The 23590-nt window shown below is 44.6% G+C and overlaps 1 protein-coding gene across 3 annotated transcripts in view; it reads left to right on the top strand.

Annotated features, from left to right (window-relative positions):
• The window catches only part of STK10 (serine/threonine kinase 10), a 112519-nt gene that overhangs the window by 1720 nt on the left and 87209 nt on the right, over nucleotides 1-23590 (top strand). Inside the window, exon 1 of one of the 3 annotated variants that reach the window (XM_053290536.1) lies at nucleotides 43-200. The exons of 1 other annotated variant lie outside the window; for it this stretch is intronic. In XM_053290536.1, coding sequence (XP_053146511.1) covers nucleotides 45-200 — 156 coding nt within the window. In that variant the 5' untranslated portion in view covers nucleotides 43-44. Of the gene's footprint in view, nucleotides 1-42; nucleotides 201-23590 lie in introns of those variants that run through there. One more of the 3 variants, XM_053290537.1, reaches the window with a different exon arrangement.

Genomic DNA, 23590 nt, shown 5'->3' with positions numbered 1-23590 from the left:
GTTTATGGTCGGCGTCTCCTCGAAGCCCAGTCCCGGGCAGTGCCATGGCCTTGGCCAATTTCCGTCGCATTCTGCGCTTCTCTAACTTTGAAAAGCGGCGGTCCAAGGAATACGAGCACGTCCGCCGGGATCTGGACCCCAATGAAGTCTGGGAGATCGTCGGGGAGTTGGGTGATGGAGCCTTTGGCAAAGTGTACAAGGTGAGCAAGAGGACGCGGCGGGGGCTGGTGGGAAGCGCGTTCGAGGCCAGCGCGCCTTGCACTTGAATAGTGAAGTGGTGCCTTCCTTTTAGCGTGTGAAGAGGGGAACTCGAGGCTTCACGAGGAGATGCTGCAAAGGAGGGAGGGGGGCCTAGGGATCGGCCGGGTTTTTGCCCTTGAGTCCCGTGCATGCCTCACACAGCCAAGTCAGTGTTCACATGAACAAAAATCACGCCACCCTATGTACTTCTGAATGTGCCACATTACTTTCTGTACCGCTCCCCCGCACTGTAAGAACAGCAGTGCATAACATTCCTCACAGAAGGTGAGGATCTGTTCAATAAACTCCTGTGGAAATAACCTCAAAACTTCTGGGATTGGTTTCCAGCCGTCTAAGTAGTCTCATTCTGCCTGTGGTGGAAAGAGGCATCATGGGAAAGCGAGGACTCAAGGAGTGGGTGATATTCCACTTGTCCTTCATTCTAACAAGTGGGTACTACTCTTTAAAGAGGATCCGTTATCGGCTTACAAACTCCACTATTGTTGGTTCAGATATTTGTATGTGTAAAACGTATGCTATGGAATGTAGCCTCAGTGCATGCACAAGCAGTAAGGTTTGAACTGGGCACAAGTAGAGGAACTTATACATGCAATATCCTTTGACTTTCATAATGACCCATTTTTTGTATTGAGGGATGGATCCTGGAAGTTGGGCAGTGGTGTGCATAAGCATAGATACCCGCTTCAGACTCTACGCTTATGCATGGTGTTAGGCCTCGGGTGCTCCTGTGAACAGTGGTAGGCTAAATGCTGCTTGAAACTGGTTAGTTAGTGGTATACTTCTTGGCTTTCATTTTTTCTAGGAATGGTATTGGTAGTGAGGGACAAAAGAGACCCCTCTGCTATGTTTTTAATTAGTTCTCCTTTTTAATGAGAGCATAGACTATAGCAAGTGACAATAGAGTAGGGGACTGTGCTTCTTGGACCGACCGCCATTGTCATTTGTTTCTGCAATGCCAAATAAAAACTGTGTATTATATGTATACCCTGTTTATTCATCAAGCCTGGTTCTCAAAGTGACTTACAATTAATATCCTTAACAAAATAAGGCACAACTGCTGTTTATTGAGCAAAGACACACACATTTTAAAGTGGTGCCTCTGTTACATTTAGCAGAGGAAGAGTATGGTAACTGCCCCAGTTCAGCCTTACATAGTTTGCCTCCCACTGGCTGTTGCTGGTGTCTTTGTGTTTCTTTTTAGGCTTTATGAGCCCTTGTGGGACAGGGAATCTTCTCATTGGGCCAGTTTGGACTTCTGACACTTTCCTAGTCCATGTAATTAAAAGGGAGATGTGCCAAGAGTGCCAGCATGGTGTAGTGGTTAGAGTGCTGGACTAGGACCAGGGAGACCCAAGTTCAAATCCCCATTCAGCCATGATATTTGCTGGGTGACTCTGGGCCAGTCACTTCTCTCCCAGCCTAACTTACCTCACAGGGTTGTTTTGAGGAGAAATATATCTATGTATACCACTCTGGGATCCTTGGAGGAAGAGCAGGATATAAATGTAAAAAAAATAATAATACTAATCTGTTGTGATGGCTTGAGCAGACATCCCAATGCCTTCCTGCCACACTCCTTTATTGGGTGGTATGGGACTGTTTTACTACACACCACCTATATATTTGTTTAAATTAGTATGTGGATTGTGTATAGAGTGGCTGTTTGAACTAACAGTCCTACCACACACACACACCCCCACACCCCTATACAGTGGAATGCTCTTGGAGGGCATTGATGTCTGTGAAATATGTCATAATCAGTATGTTCTCTGCGTATTCCTCTAATTGTGTAGGCTAGAAAAGTGTCATCCAAACTGGCCCAACCTTTTTGCTACATCAGCTGCTTTGTGAACTTCTTTGTTGAGAAGCAGTATGTATTGTTTGTGTTCTTTGAGGAAGTATGTAGAGCAGAGCTGCACAGCATCAACTCTACAACTCCCATCATCCCTGACACTTGGCCATCATGGCTGGGATGATGGGAATTGTATTCCAACAGCAGCTGGAAGGCCAAAGTTGTACAGCGCTGATGCGGAGTAGTCTTGAGTTAATGGGGTAGTACAGATTTAGGGGAGCCCTTAACTTCTGTCCCCCAATTTTTATTTTTTAACATACACACACCCAAGATCAACCACCTCTCCCTTCTGTAGCAGCAATGTTTGGTTCAGCCTAGTGTATCTCAACAAACTTCTTCAAGGTATGGGCAGGACTCAGGAAATCCACTCATCTACTCGTCCATAATGAGTGAAAAATGAATACTGATGATGAGTGAAAAAACTTTGCTGGGTAGTGCACTACCATAGTTCAAGCAAATGTCTCACTGGAGAACTGAGCCAACATTTCTTGATCCCTGGGTATGGGTCTTTTAAATGGAAATTTCTAGATACAAACGTTGACAGCAGTTTCTACTATACGGAATTCCACAGCGGAATTGATAGTGTCCCATTAATGACAATAAATACCTCTGTTTATAAGGTGGCTGAAAGAAGCTCTAGAGATAAGTTTCTGTTTGCTGTCTAGAACAGATGCTGCTGCTCTGTAAAGAAGCAAATACTTTAAGTACTAACTCTTTGTACCCAGCAGTTCAGTCTTCTGCATTTTGTCTCCACTCATTAGTTCTGAAGCCCTCTTCAGCTTAACCTGGCAAACCCATTGGGGGAACCTGAGTTGGCTATATGGATCTCATTAGAAATTGTGATAAGAAACTAATGAAAAGCCCACTAGGCTTTTTCATGATGGTTCACTCTGATTTCATAATGGTACACGAGGGATGATCTTGCTAGATTGAGGATGGCCTTCTGGGAAACGGTGTTTGCAAATGTCTGAGCCTTGATTTGGGGTACTGGCAAAGAGAGGTGATAGTACTCTGAAGCAATGGTTGCACTTTGCCAAAAACCGAGATGCTATGGGTGAAAGGAACTGACTCGAGTCCCTGCACTGTCCAGAGATAAAATCTGCATTGCTGAAATAGTTTGTACTAGCTTAACCCACACAGAGCATCTGCGCGCTAGTACTTGATTGCTCCCCTCACCCTCTACCACAGCCCCCTCACCTCAGAGATCTCTCCACCCTTACCTGAGCCATACCTCTACTCCTCCTCCACCCGGTTGCTTCTATCCCCCTCACCCCTCTTGGTCGTGGCTGCAGCATTGCTGGTGCCTATTGGCCAAGCTACAGCCCCCTATCCCCAGAGACCTCCCCACCCTCACTTGAGCCCAGCTGCTCCCCACAGGAGCAGTAGCGGTTGACCGGACCCTTCCTTGCTGCTGCCACCACCATGGCCGCTCGATCCTCTCAGGCCACTGAGAGGCCTGGGCCTGTTCTTTGCCTGCCTGCCCCCCTCTGCCAATGGCCCTGGTAGCCCAAAACAGCAGCAGTGGTTGACTAGGCCCTTGCTTGCTGCGAATAGGTGCTGCCATGGCTGCTTGTTCCTCTCAGGCCGCTGACAGGCTTGGACCTGTCCCTCGCCCTTCATCCTTTCTCTCTTCTCCTTCCTTCTTTCTCTCTCTCTTCTCCACTCGCTCTTCCTCTCCCTTCTTGAGTTAACAGATCTTGTTCATCTTGTTTCCTCATCTAATTCACACTACGGCAGCTTCTATCTCCTAAAGGGGCTCTTTCCTCCTTCACAACCCCTCTCTTCGCAGATCACTGACCACTATCCTAATATAGTCCTCTTCTCTACAATCAAGAACATCTTCTGACCAATAACAGTTGCATTCCAACTGACCTTAACCATCACAGGCTCCTCCTCCCTATCTGCATATGGAATCTCCACTGCCCAATCACCACAGTGCTTCTGCTCATGAACACTCACGAGAGCTGCCACACATGAGATTAGCCACGTGTACGCCTTAGATAATATATATATTTGGGAACTGGTGCTGTTGGTAGCTAGCTTTGTGGAAATAGGAAGAAACAAGTAGTACTAAGTAGAACTAATGGAGCCTACTTTCTGTTGCTTTTAGCATTGTCTTGGGACCTCCACCCACATGCTGTGAATTTGGTTTATATCAACTGTAGACACATGGGTTACAAAGGTGATTTGTCGGTACATTGAATGGCTGCCATCTTGAAACAACATGGCAAATAGACACAAAAAAAGTTCCATTGGGGTCCTGTAGGTCCTCCTCCCTATCGACTATATCTGTATCAAATTGGAAATGCAAACATTATTGGAGACATGCACACAGACATGGTGATCTCTAGGGATATACTGAAATAAGATTTGGTGTCTGAATTGCAGCACAATCCCTTTAAAGCTGAGGGCTTCCACAGCCCGTTTAACACGGGGAAGAGCAGGTCCATACCTGCTGCTCTTCCACTCGCCGCCACTTCCTTTATCGCGGCGCTCCCCCCAGCTATGACCGCTGAAGGGGCGTCTCCCAGCTGCCCTGTGCAAGGCTAGCACGCACAGCCACACACAGGCTATCACTGCAGGATTGAGAGACCATGTTGCAACTAACTGGGAATGATTTATTTTTTGCTTGCCATTTTATCAGCAAGCTCTAATGTTCCTAAACAGTGGTAGATGTGGACAGATGCTTTTGTTGAAAGGGCTAAGCTCTGGAATCATCACCTACTAGTGCATACAGGAGCAAAATATTTTTTCAGATTTGGTGGACTCTTTTTATCCAATCCACAATGTGTCACTCTGAGAATACTACAGCCCAAACTTAGTTATTTGGAAAAATTATCTCTCTTTAAATGGAACTTATTTCCAAGTGTGCCTAAGGGTCATGCTCAGATTGATTATTTCCTGCCTGGATATTAATGCCTTCTTTTGACTCCCCTGCTCCCATTTATCTCTCTTGTCAAGATTATGAACATATGACACTTGTACTGAGTCATCCGTCCAAAGTATTGTCTGCTCAGACATCAGCTTTCTAAGTTCTCAGAAAGATGTTTTTCCTGTCCCATCAGCTGTTACCTGATCTGTTTTTAGCTGCTGCTCCTAGGAATTTAACCTGAGAGGTTCTGCATGTTAAATGTGTGTTCTGCTGCTGAGCCGTGGCCCTTCCCTGTGAGGGTTATCAGTTTCCCCAGGACTTGTATGCATAAAGGGACAGGTCTGCTTATGGATTGTTAACTAGTTCAAGGACAGGAAATGGAAGATGGCAATAAATGAACAACTTTCACAATGGAGAGAAGGAAAAATGTGAGATCTGCCAAGGGTCTGTATTGAGAGTGGTGCTTTTTGATTTGTGAATAAATTAAAAAGCACTGGTCCCAATAGATCATTGATGAGGCGGAAGCAGAGTATGTTGGATACGTACTGCAGGAGATTGCTAGCAGGCTACAAGGAGGTGGAAGAGAGTGCACAGTTGACAGAAGGCGTGGCCAGAGGCAGTCCCAATAACATCTTAAGTGAGGTGAGCAGAAACGAACTCAGGAAGTAGTGGGGACTTGACCAAAGAGAAAGTTGGGGTCCCACCAGCCCCTTACTTGAGTAAGGCAACCACTAACCTCATTGAAAGGAATAAAAACTTTATTTTGTTTGAATCGCTGTCTGGTGCTGCTTCTCTTGCCACGTGCCACCTGGTTCTGCCCTGGGCCCTTTTGATGTGGGATTGCCCCCCTGCGGGGGTGAGGGGGAGAAAACCCCACACCACAATATATTTATTATCTTAATGACATTGGGCACAAACTAGGCAAAGCACTTTTAAGGCCCATGGATTTTTGTGAATGACCAAAATAGGTGAAGTTGCCAGTTAGCATCCATGGGTCTTTCAAGTGCTGAAGCTTACGTGAATCATCCCCTTGGTTTTGTGTGACCTGGTCAGTGCTGATGTATGAGTAGACCCTACTCATTAAGGTATTGGATTGGAAGCGGATGTACCATATTTACTCTTTTGTTACAGCTATTAACAACAAACCATTTGCATGTTCATGCAGAAGTCCCACTGTGTTCATTGGCATCTTAAGATTGCAGCCAAAGCAACATTGTCATAATTTATTTTTGTGAACCACCTAGAGCCTTTGGAGTCAGGTCGTATATCAATAAAATAAAATAAATAATAATGAGAAAGCATGTGTATGGCCAGTTCAGACAATATGTATAAGCCGGCCCTGCCCACACGCAGTTAAGAATGTGAATGAGCATGTCCTCCTCCCAGTGCATTTGTTCGGGTTTTAGAACTTTTGTAAGGGGGGTTGTCCTCCAAATTGTTGCCCTCACACTAGGCTCTAGTGTGAGGCACTAGTGGTCCCCTCTAAAGACTAATACAGTGGTCCCTCGACTTACGTAAATAATCCATTCCGAACGCACGTTCGGAGGTCGAAATTTTCGTAAGTCGAGGAGCGCACCACGGAAGTCTCAAAACACTCGTAATTCGAGGAAGCCGCATCTAAACATTCGTAGGTCGAGTAAGCTGATTCTAAACCGGCAACTACTTCCGGTCTTTTTTGTCGCTCGTAACTCGAAAAAAAGGTAAGTTGAGTAGTTCGTAGGTCGAGGGATTACTGTATCCAGATACATTTTCTGTTTTCCTTCCTTTACTTCTTGTGTCGCTTCCAGTGTTCCCTGTAAGGCGTGCACACATGCCTGCACTCACAAGTTTTTTTTTAAATGTCTGCTCAGTTAATTTTAGATCAAACTCCATTCTGAATTCATGTATGCACACACTGCCTTGATACTCCCGCCCAGAACAAAACTCATTCTACACACAGGTGAAAAAAATTAGAGAGAACACTGGTCACTTCTGAATTGGCACCCCTTTGTCTTCTCAGAAGGTCCACTGACCAATGACTTTTGAGCAGGGGAAGAAGTGTCTTTTGTTTGGGGAGAGGCAATGGTGCAGTGGTGGAGCATATCCTTTGGGTTCTGGAAGGTCCCAGATGCAGTTCCTGGCTTCTCTAGGTGAGGCTGGGAAAGACAAAACTGAACTAAATAGATAGGTGGTGTAAAGCAGCTTTATAGGTTAGTTATCATAAGTGAGCTAAACCTTGTTGAGTTGGCATAACCTTTACTCCTCTTGGTACATGAACACCTACTGGTCATGAAAGAACTGTTCCATGCACTGCTGGTGTTACTACTAAAGTAAAGTGTGCCATCGAGTCGATGCCAACTCCTAGCGACTACAGAGCCCTGTGGTTGTCTTTAGTAGAATACAGGAGGGGTTTACCATTGCCATCTCCTGCGCAGTATGAGATGATGCCACCTTTCAGCATCTTCCTATATTGCTGCTGCCCGATATAGGTGTTTCCAATAGTCTGGGAAACATACCAGTGGGGATTTGAACTGGCAACCTCTGGCTTGCTAGTCAAGTCATTTCCATGCTGCGCCATTAGGTAACTACTGTTGCTAATTGCTGAGGTGCTCGGTCATGAAAATGCTTCTTATCAGAGTTAATGGTGCATGTTACTGTATTTAAGGACTGCTTGTCTTGTCTGTGCAAGCTTTATTTCAGCAGACACTAAAAACAAACCAACCACAGCCTACGTATGGGTGAGGATAAGCCCTCATGCCATGATTTGTGTGTTAGATATTTCCTGTCAGCTATAAACTGAAAAATTAAGCCCTAATCTTAGTTTTTGTAAGTTGCTTAGTGGAACACTTTATTTTTGGGAAAGGAGTATATAAATGTTTCAAAATTGTTTATCTTTTAAAAATAACTTTTAAATTGCAGTGTTCTGTCCTGTATACACAGATGCTTCAGGGCCAATGGGAGTAATGCAGGTTTAGAGGCCTCGAGGCCCCAAGGTGTGCCAGCGATGTTCTTGGTGGTGGGACATGGTATAGAGACATCTCAACCTGTTGCCTTAGAGTGGTTTCAGCTCTCTGAATAACAAGGTGAGGGTGGCAGCGACGGATTATCATTTTGAGACCTTTATTCTAGAGCCTCCAGACTCTTGAACATGCCATTCTCTTGCAGATTAGAAAACCTTAAACGCCTCCAACACAGAGAAGTCTAAATCTAGGGATGTGCATAAAACCAGAAAACCTCGTTTCGCTTGAATTGAACTGGACTCAAGCCGAACTGGGTCCAGTCTGATTTTGAGCACGGTGAGCCTGGCTCGAGTGGGGAAATTTTTTAACTTATTGCTGTGGGTTTGGCGGCCTTGGGAGTTCTGTTTCAGGGAGTCTCACCGGTTCTCCCCCCCCCCCCGGCCGACTCCCCCTCACCCAATCTTTTAAGGGCCATTTTAGCTCATTTCAGGGCCTTCTGCCCTTTCTGAGGTGGAGGTGGCCTGCCACCGCTTGGGCTGAAATGGGCTGAAATGGCTCTTAGAAGACCGGGGGGGGGGACACCAGCAGGGGGAGGGGGGAGCACCAGAGACACACCACCACTGCAGCACCCTACCCCCTGCCCGAGGCTGCTGAACTCGTGGCGGTAAGTTAGATTTTTTTTAAAAACCTCTAGAACGCATGAACTGGCCCCAAGCCGAAGCCCCACAAGTGGGAGGTTCAGCTTGACCTCGAGCTGAACTGAGCCAGTTCGACGTTGGACCTGCTCAAGTTTGAGCTGGTTTGCACATCCCTATCTAAATCCTAAAAGCTATCTATTTTACATCACATTTAAACAACACAATCTTGGATTATTGTTATTTGCATCATGTTAGTGGGACTTAAGCAGCCTATGTGGATTGCAGCTAAATTGAATAGCCTTTGTTTGAGCCAAATGTAACTTTGAACTACCTACCGTTCAAATAGATAGTTCTTTCATCAGTACTAGTTTTATAATAATAGGCTCTGCATCCAGATGCCCTTGTTTTAAATCTAACTTCTGCATGACTTGGGCAGAGCACTATTTTCACAGCTTGTCTCCTCACCTATAATGTGGAGAGAATACTGACCTACCTTACGAGGTTGTTGTAAGACTTACTAAGGGCCTTTTAAGCACCCCTTGCATGCGTGTCTTCGTTTTGTAACAAGCAGCTGTGTAGGTGAGTGGGATCTGGATTGGATTTTCACACAAGAGAGGGGGCTTTAAAGCTTTTGCCCCAGCCACAATTCTGAACTTACTGCCACTCAGCTGCTATTTTTTGGTTTTTTGCACTGAACACCAAAGCAGGCAAGGGCTAATCACATGCTTAAAGTATCATCTGCGGGAGTACCATGTGTGGAAAGGTGAAATCAGACACGGGTTGCTCATAGTAGTCCTTGTAGTAGTCCTTGTACACTCTGTTGCTGGGCTGCCTGCTAATATAGTCACCGCTGGCATCACAAAGCAATAGGCTGCATGCATACAGGTAACTTCCCTGCTCTCCTAGGGGTTGGGCAAAAGGGGGAAGAGGAGCTGCCACCCACATCTTGCTTTGTTTCAAGAACATATCCAAATATTTCTTCCCTCCACTCCCAATGAAAGACATGAAGATTAGGAGAGTGCTCTACCACCTCCCCAACAGGAAGGAAGCGTGTGTGCTTGGTCTCAGGAAGAAGCAAGGAAAAATGTACTACATGAACCAGCTTGTCAGCAGGGGTGGGATGCAACAGGGTGAAAGTGCAGGCGGTCTTGTACTCTGAGATGTTGAATTCTCTCACACACAATGTTTTTTATAGATCTGGCAACACTGGATGGTAGGGAGGGCCTTATAGATGCAGAGAAACATAGGAGACTCTGAGACCTCTCGGTTCCATTGTGCCCCTTCCCAAGGTTCATTAGGTAGCAAGAGGGAGAGCTCAGTCCACATCTGGTAGGCTTGAATTTCGGAAGGTCCTGGCCATACTCCAAAATATCAGTAATGCACTAGGGCACAAACCTTCAGGCCTTGACAAATTTCCTTTGTATGTAGGATCCAGCCAACAGACACTTGACAAAATTATCGGACTTGGAAACAGACATGCTAGGGGAAGGGTAAATTGACTTCTCTTTGTTCCTTTTACAAGTAGTATACTTAGAACATTAACAGGGCTGCCTGAGACAAAGATGAGTCTAGGCACCACCGTTGAATTTCTAGGCGCCATTGGTTCCCTGGCACCTGGAACTTGTCAAGACCTGGTTTAGTGGCTGACCAAAAATTAATCTGGATTAATTTCAGGGTACCCAGCAGAAAATTGGGAGAGGGGAAAAATTTGGCCATCCATAATGGGATTCTGGGCATGCTCTATTTTTCCTATTCATCTGCCTGACTTGCTTTGAAATACATTCAAACTAACAGCTAGCTCAACACACATGCAAAGTTATTTTTTTAGTAGATAGTTAGTGGATAAGCTCTGAATTCAGTGCTTTTCAAGTGAGAAATCTGGACTGCTTGCACAGAGTTTTTGAAAATTAGCAGTGCCCTACCTTATAGAAAGTTGAAAAGTTTCCTTTAAGATTCTAATTTCTCTAGGCTAGAATGATGAATTTTGGCTTCATCCTTTACCATCCTCCCCACACCTGTGTCTCACAAACTGGAGTGCAGACCGAGTAAATGAATGTAAACTGGTGAAACAGTTTAATTGTTGCACCTTATTACCACATAGAACACTTGAATAGATTTCTCTTTTTATCAGTTGAATAATACTAACATGATTGGCTCAGAGCAAGTAACTTGAAAAAACACAAACATGTTGGCAACTCTTTAAAAGAGATTTGTTATCTCTCTATAATGTGTTGTGAATGGGAAACATGTTTTTTTGGGTTAGCTTGCAGATATGCATGAGAGTCAAAGTGGTGGCTTTGCAAGATGCGCAGATAGGAGAAATTTTCTGGTATGTATCTAACAGTGGAACTCTTAGTGGAAAAGAACATCTTAATAACTGAAATGAAAGTTAACCAAGCAATGCATGTATATTGATTCCGTTCTAAACCATTTCAGTAACTGCAGAAAGGTTCAGGCCCTGCAACCATGTATATCTTATCTTAGTAGCAGTGAAAGGATAAGCCACTGGAGGATCCCTGAAGCTTGCCGTGTACTGTAATGTTACAGTGTGGCTACAACCCACCTCTTCCACCTTCTTTCATTGCAAAGACAATCCTTGAAATGTAAGTTGATGATGATCGCCTGACAGTTATACAAATGGAGAGATGCTGTGTTTGGATGTATTGTGCAGGTGAACTGTGTATTGAGCAGTTCAGTGATACTGGGGAGCAACTGACACGCATAACGTTTGAATTTTGCTTGTGTGATAGTTTTACAGGCACCCGTACTCAAAGCAAAATGATGGTAATTTGCAGGCCCAAATTGATGATAATCTGTTGAGACTGAATTCATTTTAAAACAATGAAGCAAGAATAAAATATGGCAGCTAGATGACACACCATAAGCGTTTGTTTCCAGTGAAGCAGCCTCCTTGTATGCATGTTTTTAAAATTACAAATACAGAAAATTCCAGTCTAGTAGATACAGGTAAAACTCGGAAAATTAGAATATCGTGCAAAAGTCCATTAATTTCAGTAATGCAAATTAAAAGGTGAAACTGATATATGAGACAGACGCATTACATGCAAAGCGAGATAAGTCAAGCCTTAATTTGTTATAATTGTGATGATCATGGCGTACAGCTCATGAAAACCCCAAATCCACAATCTCAGAAAATTAGAATATTACATGGAACCAAGAAGACAAGGATTGTAGAATAGAACAATATCGGACCTCCGAAAAGTATACAGTGTACTGTGCTTGATTGGCCAGCAAACTCGCCTGACCTGACCCTATAGAGAATCTATGGGGCATTGCCAAGAGAAGGATGAGAGACATGAGACCAAACAATGCAGAATTGCTGAAGGCCGCTAATGAAGCATCCTGGTCTTCCATAACACCTCATCAGTGCCACAGGCTGATAGCATCCATGCCACGTCGCATTGAGGCAGTAATTGCTGCAAAAGAGGCCCAAACCAAGTACTGAATACATATGCATGCTTATACTTTTCGGAGGTCCGATATTGTTCTATTCTCCAATCCTTGTCTTCTTGGTTCCATGTAATATTCTAATTTTCTGGGATTGTGGATTTGGGGTTTTCATGAGCTGTACGCCATGATCATCACAATTATAACAAATTAAGGCTTGACTTACCTCGCTTTGCATGTAATGTGTCTGTCTCATATATCAGTTTCACCTTTTAATTTGCATTACTGAAATTAATGGACTTTTGCACAATATTCTAATTTTCCGAGTTTCACCTGTATGTCTTTTTGGTTGCAATGTGAGATAGAATCACACCATCATAAGAAAATCAGGATTATTAATCTGTTCTTTGAAAAACCAGTCTGACAATTTATCTATGTTTGTCCTAGTATGTGTAATAGCTGCTCTTTCTTTGTTTGAAGAAAGGCCTTTTTCCAGTATTGGGCCACTGTAACTTTAGTAATGCAAGTTAGCTAACGTTAACAAGCTGCGAGTCCTAAAAGTACCATCTTTTAAAAGTTTGGTATGATTGTTAAAACAGCATAAGGTCATTCACATGACATGGGCTGCTTGGGTAAAATCTCTCCTACCCAAGCAACCTGTGTTGTCTGGGAGACCGGGAGGTCTGACCCAGCAGCTGCAGCCCTGGGTAGGCCAGATCTGCTACCTGTTTAAAAAGTGAAGTCGGACTGAGAAGAGGCCCATATAGCCCCCGACTGCAGCATGGCCAGAGAGAGGAGCCCTGCTGCATTGTAGCAGGCTGCCTCTCCACTACCCGCATGGTGCATTGTGGGAGGACTTCCTTCTTCCAGTCTCACATTGGGTGAATGTTGCCATGTAGGTGTGCAAGTGGCAACACCCTGAAGGGTAGCAGATTTTATGGGGAATGGAAGGTAGGATTCTCTTTCCCCAGCCCAAGCAGTTGTGCGAACAGCCTTCATGTCTGAGTCTTAGACCTACCAAATCATATATTATATGAATTGCTTGCTGCCAATAAAAGTGCACTCTCTGGCAAAGAGGCACCTAACATGATAAAGATCTGCTTTATCAGCACTTCATTTCCAGCACTTGAAAGTGTCAACTATGTATTTTATTTAGTCTTGGTGTCATGTATCATTGAAATGGAACCTTTATGCTGAGCCTTCCTTAAGGAGTAGTATATTGTAGGTTTTCTACTTAAATCGTGTATATTGCTTCTTATCTTTATTCAGGGTAAATTTCCTGTATTTTGAACATTAACCTGTCCCATAAGGGTTGCTCCCCTTACTGTAGTAAGCATTGAGATAATTGTGTTGCATTTACGCCTCTTGTGAAATGCTATCACTGTGTTCCAGAGTCTACAGATGAGGACACCTACGCCCCTGATAACTTGACTGTGACAGGATGGGGACAGGATATGCTTTGGGTAGTGTGGTTTGATGCTGCCAGTTTCTGCAGAAAACAATGTAATGAAGTAACTTCCTGATCTCTTGATCTCTCTCCGTGTGTGTGTGTGTGTGTGTGTGTGTGTGTGTGTGTGTGAGAGAGAGAGAGAGAGAGAGAGAGAGAATAAATGAATAAACGATCCTGTACTATTAATACTTCAATTTGCCCCATCTGTATCACTTATCTTACTTCAGTTTCAGATAGTAACTTATCTATATTGTAACAAGAAGTTCTGGTAAGAACTAATCTGCTTATTTTCCTTTCACTTTAATTCAAATCTATGATTACCAGCTTCAAATTCATGCACTTTTTGTTAAACACCAAATGTAATATGCAGGGTACAGAAAAACTGTAGTTGCCACAGCCTCATCTGAAAGATCAGGGTGCACCACACATAGGTAGAGGATGGCAATGTGATGACATCATAAAACACAGGGTCAGTGTTCCTGTGCGGCATTGCAACTGTACTAAATTTGATCCAATTGGTTCAGGCATTTCAAAATTGTTAAGGGGAACACACGCACGTAAACAGAGCCACTATCTTGAAAAGGGTTCTGTAATTCATTTATGGGATATCAAGGTTTAATATCCTCTGTAATCTTAACCTGTATACCACTTTTGGTGCAGATCAGTTAGGCTGTTCACAAGTTAGCCCACTTCCACTTTAAACATTCATGTTTCTGCCATCTTGAATTGGGTGGATGACATCACAAAATATGCCACTGAGGTATCCTTATGTATAACTACATCTGTACTGAATTTGGTCCAAATCAGTCCAGGCACTGCAAAGTTGTTGGGTGGCTTGAACCCCCTCCAAGGTTTTCCATGAGAAAAGTAGGCTAACAAAAATGTTCATTTCCTTGTCTTCCCCTTCCATTCAATGTATCTATTTAATTTAAACATTGAAATAATAGTCTTTAATTATCTTAGCAATCCAAATAAATTCTGTATTTTATTAAGCATGATGTTGACAAATTCTAAACTTCTGGCTCTTGAGATATTGGAGGAAGTAAGTACTTCTGCTGAACAGAACATTCCTTGGTGATACTTCTGGACTTTCTCTCTTAACAATAAAAGTTGGTCACATGACAGTGGGTTTACATATCGGCCATATAAGTAGTGTGAATTTTGAGAGAAGCTTGCTGGTAATTGGACCTGGTAATGGAACCATCTACAGCTGCCCCCTAAAAATTCCCACAGTCTGCAGCTGCTAAAAAGTGTATTGTTATGATCATGGAAACAGCAGAGGGGTTGCAGGTAGATCTGTGCATGGCTGCAGGCTGAACTGATCCATGCAACAGAAGGATGTGAAGGGCTGCTGGTGGTCATTCTTGGGAACTGTATGCCAAATTGCCAGGCCTGTGCTCTGAGGGGTCCTCAAATGTGGGTCCCCAGATGCAGTTCTAATAATCTTCCATACAAAAAGGTGTCCCATCAATGCTCTGTTCAGTTACTAAGTGACTCATGTGCTCATTTTGTGAAGTGTCTCCAATGAACCTAGTAGGAAAACTATTAATGCCATTTGAAGCACAGTCTGTTGCATGTTTTCTATAGCTTTTATATTTGTAGTCATCCACTCTTCTCCAGTCTTTTCCTGCAAATCCACATTGGTTTCTTGCTCTTCTTCAACTTTCTTTCATAGTCCCCTCTCTTCTGAAATCTTGTTTATTTTGCAAAACTATTGCCACTCTTCTGGTGGGATCTATTACTGTATATTAATTCTCCTGGGTGTGCCTTGGAATGTGTGTCCCAGAGTCCAGCTGGGTGGCGGATGCATCTGATTGGCTGAGGCACACCCAGGAGGATTGGTTGCTGCGGCAGCGGCCTGGCAGTGGAGTCCAGAGGTGGCGGGCCTGGCCTGGCTGCGGAGGCAAAGCCCAGGATGGGGGAAAGAAGGGGGGGGCAGAAATGGCAGTGGGGTGGATTGGTGGCTGGGCCCAGAAGCAGAGACTGGGGCAGAAAGTGGGGGAGAGGGGCTGGTTATACTTATTTATTTCAGAAATATTTATGCTGCATCAATATCCCTGTTCTATTTTGACACTCTTTGGCCTCATTTTCATCCCATTTATTCTACTGGAACGACATTTTCAATCTTTAGCTAAAAATGAAGACTTTCTCCAACATCCTCTTAGATTGATCTACAATTTTCAATACTGGCGATACTCCATTTTCTCAAACTCTGTCTTATTGTTTCTCTCACTGACTTGTTCTTCCTTTTCTGTCTCAGTAAGTTTCCCCAGCATACCGTATTAAGTCCTTTTCTCCTCCTCCTGTCATCTAGGTAATCTCCCTCATGCTTTAGGTATCATTTTTATGCAGACAGCATCCAGCTTCACCTTTCTATTCCACTTGCCTCTTGTCAGCTTGTCTCAACTGACTTCCCACCAGGGTGATTCAGTTCTCCTCAAACTGAATATGGATATTTATACTGATATAAGATAGAAGCAGATTTCATGACTTTCCTCCTGTTCCTTCTTTTGTCTCTTCTTTCCCACTTCTTTCACAAATTCCAGGTAAATTATTTGATTAGAGCAGAAGGCCTACCAGTATGTCCCTCTCATTATAGTATAATGATTGACTCCTCTCCCATGCCCAGCTGGTTAAAGGGACTCACTCTAAGCACTGGCACCCTAAGCCAGTAATCAGATCCATCATCTCTAGCTCTGTCATTGATGGCAGCATTCCATCTAACAGGGAATTCCAGATGTTGACTACAATTCCCAGCATCCCCAGCTGTGATGGCCTTTGGCTAGGAATTGTGGGAGTTGTAGTCAACAACATCTGGAATTTCCTATTAGAGGGAACACTGACTTACGGACTCTTGTTGGCGGACTGATCACTCTGCCATTTTAAATGGCAAATACGATTCAATGTGATGGGGTAAAGTAAAGTGTGCTGTTGAGTCGTTGTCGACTCCAGGCAAACACAGAGCCTTGTGGCTGTCTTTGGTAGAATACAGGAGGGGTTTGCCATTGCCATCTCCCATGCAGTATGAGCATCTTCCTATATCGCTGCTAACAGATATAGGTGTTTGCCATAGTCTGGGAAACATACCAGCGGGGATTTGAACCTTCAGCTTCTGGCTTGCTAGTCAAGTCATTTCCCTGCTGTGCCATTAGGTGATAGATCAGTAATTGGTAACTGATTATTAGGGGCAGGATTAGTAGGGGCAGATGCGGTCCTGGTTACTTGTGAAAAGCATGTGTATTGAAGAGTTTTAAATGTTTTATTGTTGACTATATTTTATTTGGAATTGTGGTAAAAAGGACCCTGTTGTCTGCTAGACTTCTCACCACAGGAGCTGTTGAAGGCTTTCTCTGCGGAACATTAGCAGGTCACAACTGAAAGACTCTGGCAGTGCTGGCTGAATTTCTAATAATGGGAGGAAGAGAAGAGGAAGACCTAATTTTGCTACAAGGGTTGGGGATCAGTGTTCCCTCATTTTTTTCATCTGTGTGCGGAATGAGTTTTGTACTGGGTAGCAGTATCAAGGCAGTGTGCGCACACGTCCATTCAGAGTAGGGCCTTTCTGATTCAACTTGAGTGGGATCTAAAATTAACTGAGGAGACATCAGAAAATATTTGAGAGAGCGCACATGTGCATGCCTTAGAGGGAACAGTGTTGGGGATGTACAGAACGTTTCAGTATTGAAACATTTTGACACAAAATGGGCTGTTTTGAGCTTGAGCGAAAGGGCCCTTGTACCTTTTTATTTCAAGCCTGCGGCAGCAACTCTCTAGAGACAGGCTTGTCCAAGCCCCCTGCCGGCCTCCCAAATGACACACCAGGCCACCTGCGGTCTCGTTCATCCCTATGTGCACATGTGGAGGCCATTTTCATGACCACACATGCACAGACATGATTTGCGTGGTGACACAAATGGCCTCTGTGCATGGCCCGGGGCAGTGCATTGGAGACCCAGGCTGTAGCCGGCCTGGTCTGTCATTTGGAAGGCCGGCAGGGGGCTTGGAGGAGCTTCCGCCCCCGCCTCTGAAGACTCGCTGTCGCAGGCTTGAAATAAAATGTACAAATGCCCTTCCCTCTACCTTATGTTAAGGAACTCCCTTTTACTTGTAAAGAGGAATCCTCGTTGGATTCCCCTTTACAGTTATACTTGCGAACTAGTTTGGCCTGGTTGGATGGCCGGATTGGATCTGGTTTATCTGAACCCAAAGCTGGGCCAGGTCGGTTCAAATCTGCTGTGTTATTGCTGCTATATCTATCTGGTTTTGCTAGATCTCAGGTTGACAAAGGCAGAACTTGGGTACTTGCCTTCCTTGAGTTGTAGTTTGTTTTGTTTGTGAGATAGTGTTGTGGCAGTAAATGGACAGTGGCAGCTGTGTGGGTATGTAATATTTCTTGGTGATTGCTGTGATACTGGGAGTGGCCTCGAGAAGATTTTGCCAGCTTATCTCCTTGGCCTCAGCCAGAAGATTTATTACTGCCTCCCTCCCCTCTAGCCAGGCTTGGATAGCTTGAAGACTGGCTTTGCTCAGCTGTTGTTCTGCTGTTTTGCTGTTTCCGTTAGCATGTCGCCTTCCTTCTTCTGATTTATTTATTTATTGAAACTTATTATTTACTGCCTCCTCCAAAGACCCTAGGCGGTGAACAACAGAAATACTAACAATCAATTTAATAATAATGATGATGATAATAATGCATGACTAGGTAGCAGGGATGATACACTGGAACATCTGCAAAAAATACAAGCTACCAGTAGCCAAAAATTGGTGGGACCATAAAATTGAAAAAGTTGTCAAAAATGAAGATGCAAAAATATTATGGGACTTCTGACTACAAACAGACAAACATCTGCCACACAATACACCAGACATAACTGTAATCGAGAAGAAAGAAAAACAAGTCAAAATAAATGACATAGCAATACAAAGATCTACAAATTGAAATTGAAAGGCTGTGGCAGAAGAAGATCAAAATAATCCCAGTAGTAATTGGCACCCCAGGTGCAATTCCAAAACAATTTGAAGAGCACCTCAACACCATAGGGGCCACAGAAATCACCATCAGCCAATTACAAAAAGCAACTTTACTGGGAACAACCTATATTCTGCAATGATATCTATAATAACAGCAACAACATTGATAATAAAATTCAGCCATCCCAGGTCCTTGGGAAGGACTCGATGTCTGGATAAAACAAACCAGTCAATAATACCTGTCTGACTATGTTGTTAATAATAATAATAATAATAATAATAATAATAATAATAATAATAAAATATAAAAATATTAAAGGGCGAACGCCTGGCAAAACAGGTGTGTCTGGGGAGGAAGAGTGTTCCAAAGAAGAGGGGCGGCCACAGAGAAGGCCCTCCTATGGGCCAAAGTACCACGCACTACACCAGGGCCCAGGACACTAAGGAGGACCAGCTGAGAAGACCTCACAGGATGGGATACAACTGGCTGACAGAAGCAATCCCAGAGATATACAGGTGCTAATCCCATAAGGGGTTTGTAGGTGAGAACCAGCACCTTCATTTAGACCCAGAAGTGAACAGGCAAACCAGTGCAGTGACCTTAAGAGAAGTGTGGCACTATGAAATCTACGGCCATCCATTGGAGGTGGGCCACTGTATTCTGGACTAGTTGAAGCTACCGAATGGTTTTCAAAGGCAACCCTGGGTAGAGCACATTACAGTAATCCAAATGATTGCCCTATAACTTCCATCTGTGGGCACTAACTACATCACCCAGAGTTTCTGGGTGCTTATAAGAACGGAGGGAATGCTGGCAGTGCAGACGGCAGTAAGCAGATGACCAGCAGGTAGCTGCCAGGAAACCTGCCAGGGAGGCGGTTGGGCCATTAGACAATGAGGGAGTGAAAGGGATTATTAAGGAGGATATGGAGGTTGCAGAGAAACTGAATGAGTTCTTTGCGTCTGTCTTCACAGCAGAGGATACTGAGCATATACCTGTTCCTGAACCAGGCTTTTTAGGGATGGAGGCTAGAGAGCTGAGTCTGATAGAAGTGACAAGGGATGATGTTCTAAACTGTCTGGAAAAACTGAAAGCTAACAAATCACCAGGGCCGGATGGCATCCATCCAAGAGTCCTCAAAGAACTCAAATGTGAAATTGCCGACCTCCTTGCTAAAATATTTAACTTATCCCTGAAATTGGGCTCTGTACCAGAGGACTGGAGAGTAGCAAATGTAACACCGATTTTCAAAAAGGGATCCAGGGGCGATCCGGGAAATTACAGGCCGGTTAGCCTAACGTCCGTTCCAGGCAAATTGATGGAAAGCACCCTCAAGGATAAAATTGTAAAGCACCTAGAAGAACAGGCCCTGCTGGGAGTGAGCCAGCATGGCTTCCGCAAAGGTAAATCTTGCCTCACCAACCTTTTGGACTTCTTTGAGAGTGTCAACAAGTATGTGGATAAAGGTGATCCAGTTGACATAGTCTACCTGGACTTCCAAAAAGCTTTTGACAAAGTTCCTCATCAAAGACTCCTGAGGAAACTTAGCTGTCATGGAATAAAGGGACAAGTACATGTGTGGATTGCTAACTGGTTGAAAGACAGAAAACAGAGGGTAAGTATAAATGGAGAGTTTTCACAATGGAGGGAAGTAAGAGGTGGGGTCCCCCAGGGCTCTGTACTGGGACCGGTGCTTTTTAATTTATTCATAAATGATCTAGAAGCAGGGGTAAGCAGCGATGTGGCCAAATTTGCAGATGATACCAAACTCTTCCGGGTAGTGAAATCCAAAACGGATTGTGAGCAGCTCCAAAAGGATCTCTCCAAACTGGGGGAGTGGGCGACAAAATGGCAAATGCGGTTCAATGTTAGCAAGTGTAAAGTGATGCACATTGGGACGAAAAACCCCAACTTCAAGTATATGCTGATAGGATCTGAGCTGTCGGTGACGGACCAGGAAAGGGATCTTGGGGTTGTGGTTGACAGCTTGTTGAAAGTGTCTATTCAATGTGCGGCAGCTGTGAAAAAGGCAAATTCCATGCTAGGGATCATTAGGAAGGGGATTGAAAATAAAACGGCTAACATTATAATGCCCTTATACAAAACTATGGTGCGACCACACTTGGAGTACTGCGTACAATTCTGGTCACCACATCTTAAAAAGGACATTGTTGAACTGGAGAAGGTACAGAAGAGGGCAACCAAGATGATCAGGGGCCTAGAGCACCTTTCTTATGACTACAGCACCTGGGGCTTTTTAGTTTAGAAGAAAGATGTCTGCGGGGAGACATGATAGAGGTCTATAAAATCATGCATGGCATGGAGAAAGTGGAGAGAGAGAGATTCTTTTCTCTCTCACACAACACTAGAACCAGTGGTCACTCCATGAAATTGATTGCCAGGAGGTCTAGGACCAACAAACGGAAGCACTTTTTCACACAATGCGTGATCCACTTGTGGAACTCTCTGCCACAGGATGTGGTGATGGCCAACAGCCTGGATGGCTTTAAGAGTGGTTTGGATGACTTCATGGAGGAGAGGTCTATCAATGGCTACTAGTCAGAGGGCTGTGGGCCACCTCCAGCCTCAAGGGTGTGCCTCTGAGTACCAGTTGCAGGGGAGCAATGGCAGGAGAGAGGGCACGCCCTCAACTCCTGCCTGTGGCTTCCAGCGGCATCTGGTGGGCCACTGTGCGAAACAGGATGCTGGACTAGATGGGCCTTGAGCCTGATCCAGCAGGGCTGTTCTTATGTTGCCAAAGGGGGCCAGCCTTCGGTGCCGGGCCTTCAGTGTGGGACTGAGGGCTGTGACATAGTATGTTATTGTACAAGAAGCTGAAGTTGCTGTTGAGAGAACGTCTATTGTGCAGTCTTGGGTGAAATCAATCCACTATGTGTTTAGGTTTGTCCAGAGATGGGGAGACGGGCAGTTTCCATTGATTGTAGGGCAGCTATTCCAGTGGTGGTGGGGAATAGAAGTAGTAATGTTGGCAGGTCAGCAGACCATTAGAGGGGAAGGGAAATCAGAAATCTAATAGCTGTTTTCCTTTCTGGCTGCCCTGCCAACTCTTTGACCTCGGGGAATAATGCCAGCTGCCCAAACAGCTTCACTTTGCTCCTCTGTGATGCCAGGTCAGTCCAGAATATATCAGAAATCATCTATGATTTGATTCTGGATGAAGGGGCTGACCTGGCATATATTACAGAGACTTGGTTGAGGGAGGCTGGTGGCCCAGTCTGGTCCCAGCTTCTCCCTTCAGGGTACTTTGTTGAGGAGCAGGTGAGGGTACGTGGGCAGGGAGGAGTTTTGCTGTGGTCCATAAGAATAACATCTCCCTTACCAGGATCCCTGCCAAAGTATCTGGTCATATCATGTACACATGTACCTGTATGTTGGTGTACCAATCACCCCGCTGCCCAGCAGAGTCCCTAAACAGACTTGGTCTCAGGCTTGGCGTTGGAGTCCCCCAGGCTTGTGGTGGTGGGGGACTTCAGTGGTCATAGTGTCCATGACAAATATGGGCCTATCCCCGGCGGTCTCGGCACTGATGCACAGTGCTGGTCACGTGCTCGATCTGGTTTTTTGTTCTGATCAGGGTGGTATTCCGTTGGTGGGAACTCCTGTGCTCTCCCCATTGTCATGGATGGACCACCATCTGGTTAAAGTTGGACTCACACTCACATCCCACCTCCGCAGGGGTGAGGGGCCTGTTAGGATGTTCCGCCCAAGAAGGTTATTGGCTCCAATAGAATTCCAAGAAGCCTTAGAGGGATTTAGTGTTGGGTCTGGCAGTGATCCTGTTGATGCCCTAGTGGAGAATTGGAACAGTCAGCTATCCAGGGGAGTAGACACAATTGCTCCTAAGTGTCCTTTCCGACCTGCTTCAAAATTGGCCCCTTGGTATACAGAAGATCTATGGGAGCAGAAGCGGCAAGGTAGATGACTGGAGCGCAAGTGGAGAAACTTGACTCAAATCTGACAAATTAAGTCATAGAGCACATTTGAAGACCTATGCTCTGACAATACGTGCAGCAAAGAAGCAGTTTTTTCCTGCCATTATTGCATCCGCAAGCTGACATCCAGCGGAGGAGTTCAGGGTTGTGAGAGGGTTAGTATACACCCCTCCTTCCCTGAATCAGAATTTAGAACCATCATTTACCCGCTGTGATGTTTTTAATTCATTCTTCGTGGACAAAATTTCTCATATTCAGGCTGACTCTGAACTGGATCCCAAAATCACTGCAGCATCTGATGCAGATGTGTCCAACAACTTTTCTTATGTGGTAGCTGGTTCAATTCCAGTTTGTGACTCTTGAGGACGTGGATAAGCTGCTTGGAGTGGTACAACCTACCATTTCTTGACCAGTGTTCCCTCTAACAGGGATACCTAGATGTTGTTGACTTCAACTCCCATAATTCCCAAGCAAAAGCCATTGCAGCTGGGGCTTCTGCGAGTTGTAGTCAACATCTGGGGAACACGGGTGGGAGGCACTGCTTTACAGTGGTTTCACTCCTACCTCTCAGGCAGATTCCAGATGGTGTTGCTTGGAGACTGTTCTTCTAAATGTGAACTTTTATATCATGTACCCCAAGACTCCATACTTCTCCAATGCTTTTTAACATCTACAGTACATGAAACCACTGGGAGAGATCATCAGGAGATTTGGTGCAGGGTGTTATCAGTATGCTGATGACACATGTCAACATCATCAGAAGAAAGCATAACCTCCCTAAATGCCTGCCTGGAGGAGGTAACAGCTGGATGAGGGATAACAAACTGAGACTGAATCCAGATAAGATACAAGTACTTATTGTTTGTGGTCGGAACTGGGGAGATGATTTTGACCTGCCTGTTCTGGATGTGGTCACACTTCCCTAGAAGGAACAGGTGTGCAGTCTGGGAGTGCTTCTGGATCCAAACCTCTCCCTGGTATCCCAGGTTGAGGTGGTGTCCAGAGGTGCATTCTATCTGCTTCAGCTGATACCCCATCTGCGTCCATTTCCTGAAAAGAACTACCTCAGAACAGTGGTACATATGCTGGTAACTTCTAGACTTAACCACTGTAGTGCGCTCTATGTGGGGCTGCCTTTGTATGTAGTCAGGAAACTGCAATTGATACAGAATGTGGCAAAGAGGTTGGTCTCTGAGCCATCTCAAAGAGACTATATTATTCCTATACTAAAAGAGCTAGATTGGC

This window comes from Hemicordylus capensis, chromosome 2 (assembly GCF_027244095.1).
Source record: "Hemicordylus capensis ecotype Gifberg chromosome 2, rHemCap1.1.pri, whole genome shotgun sequence".
Classification (NCBI taxonomy): domain Eukaryota; kingdom Metazoa; phylum Chordata; class Lepidosauria; order Squamata; family Cordylidae; genus Hemicordylus; species Hemicordylus capensis.
The sequence above is the reverse complement of the archived record's forward strand: the minus strand, read 5'-3'. Positions and strand labels throughout refer to the sequence as shown.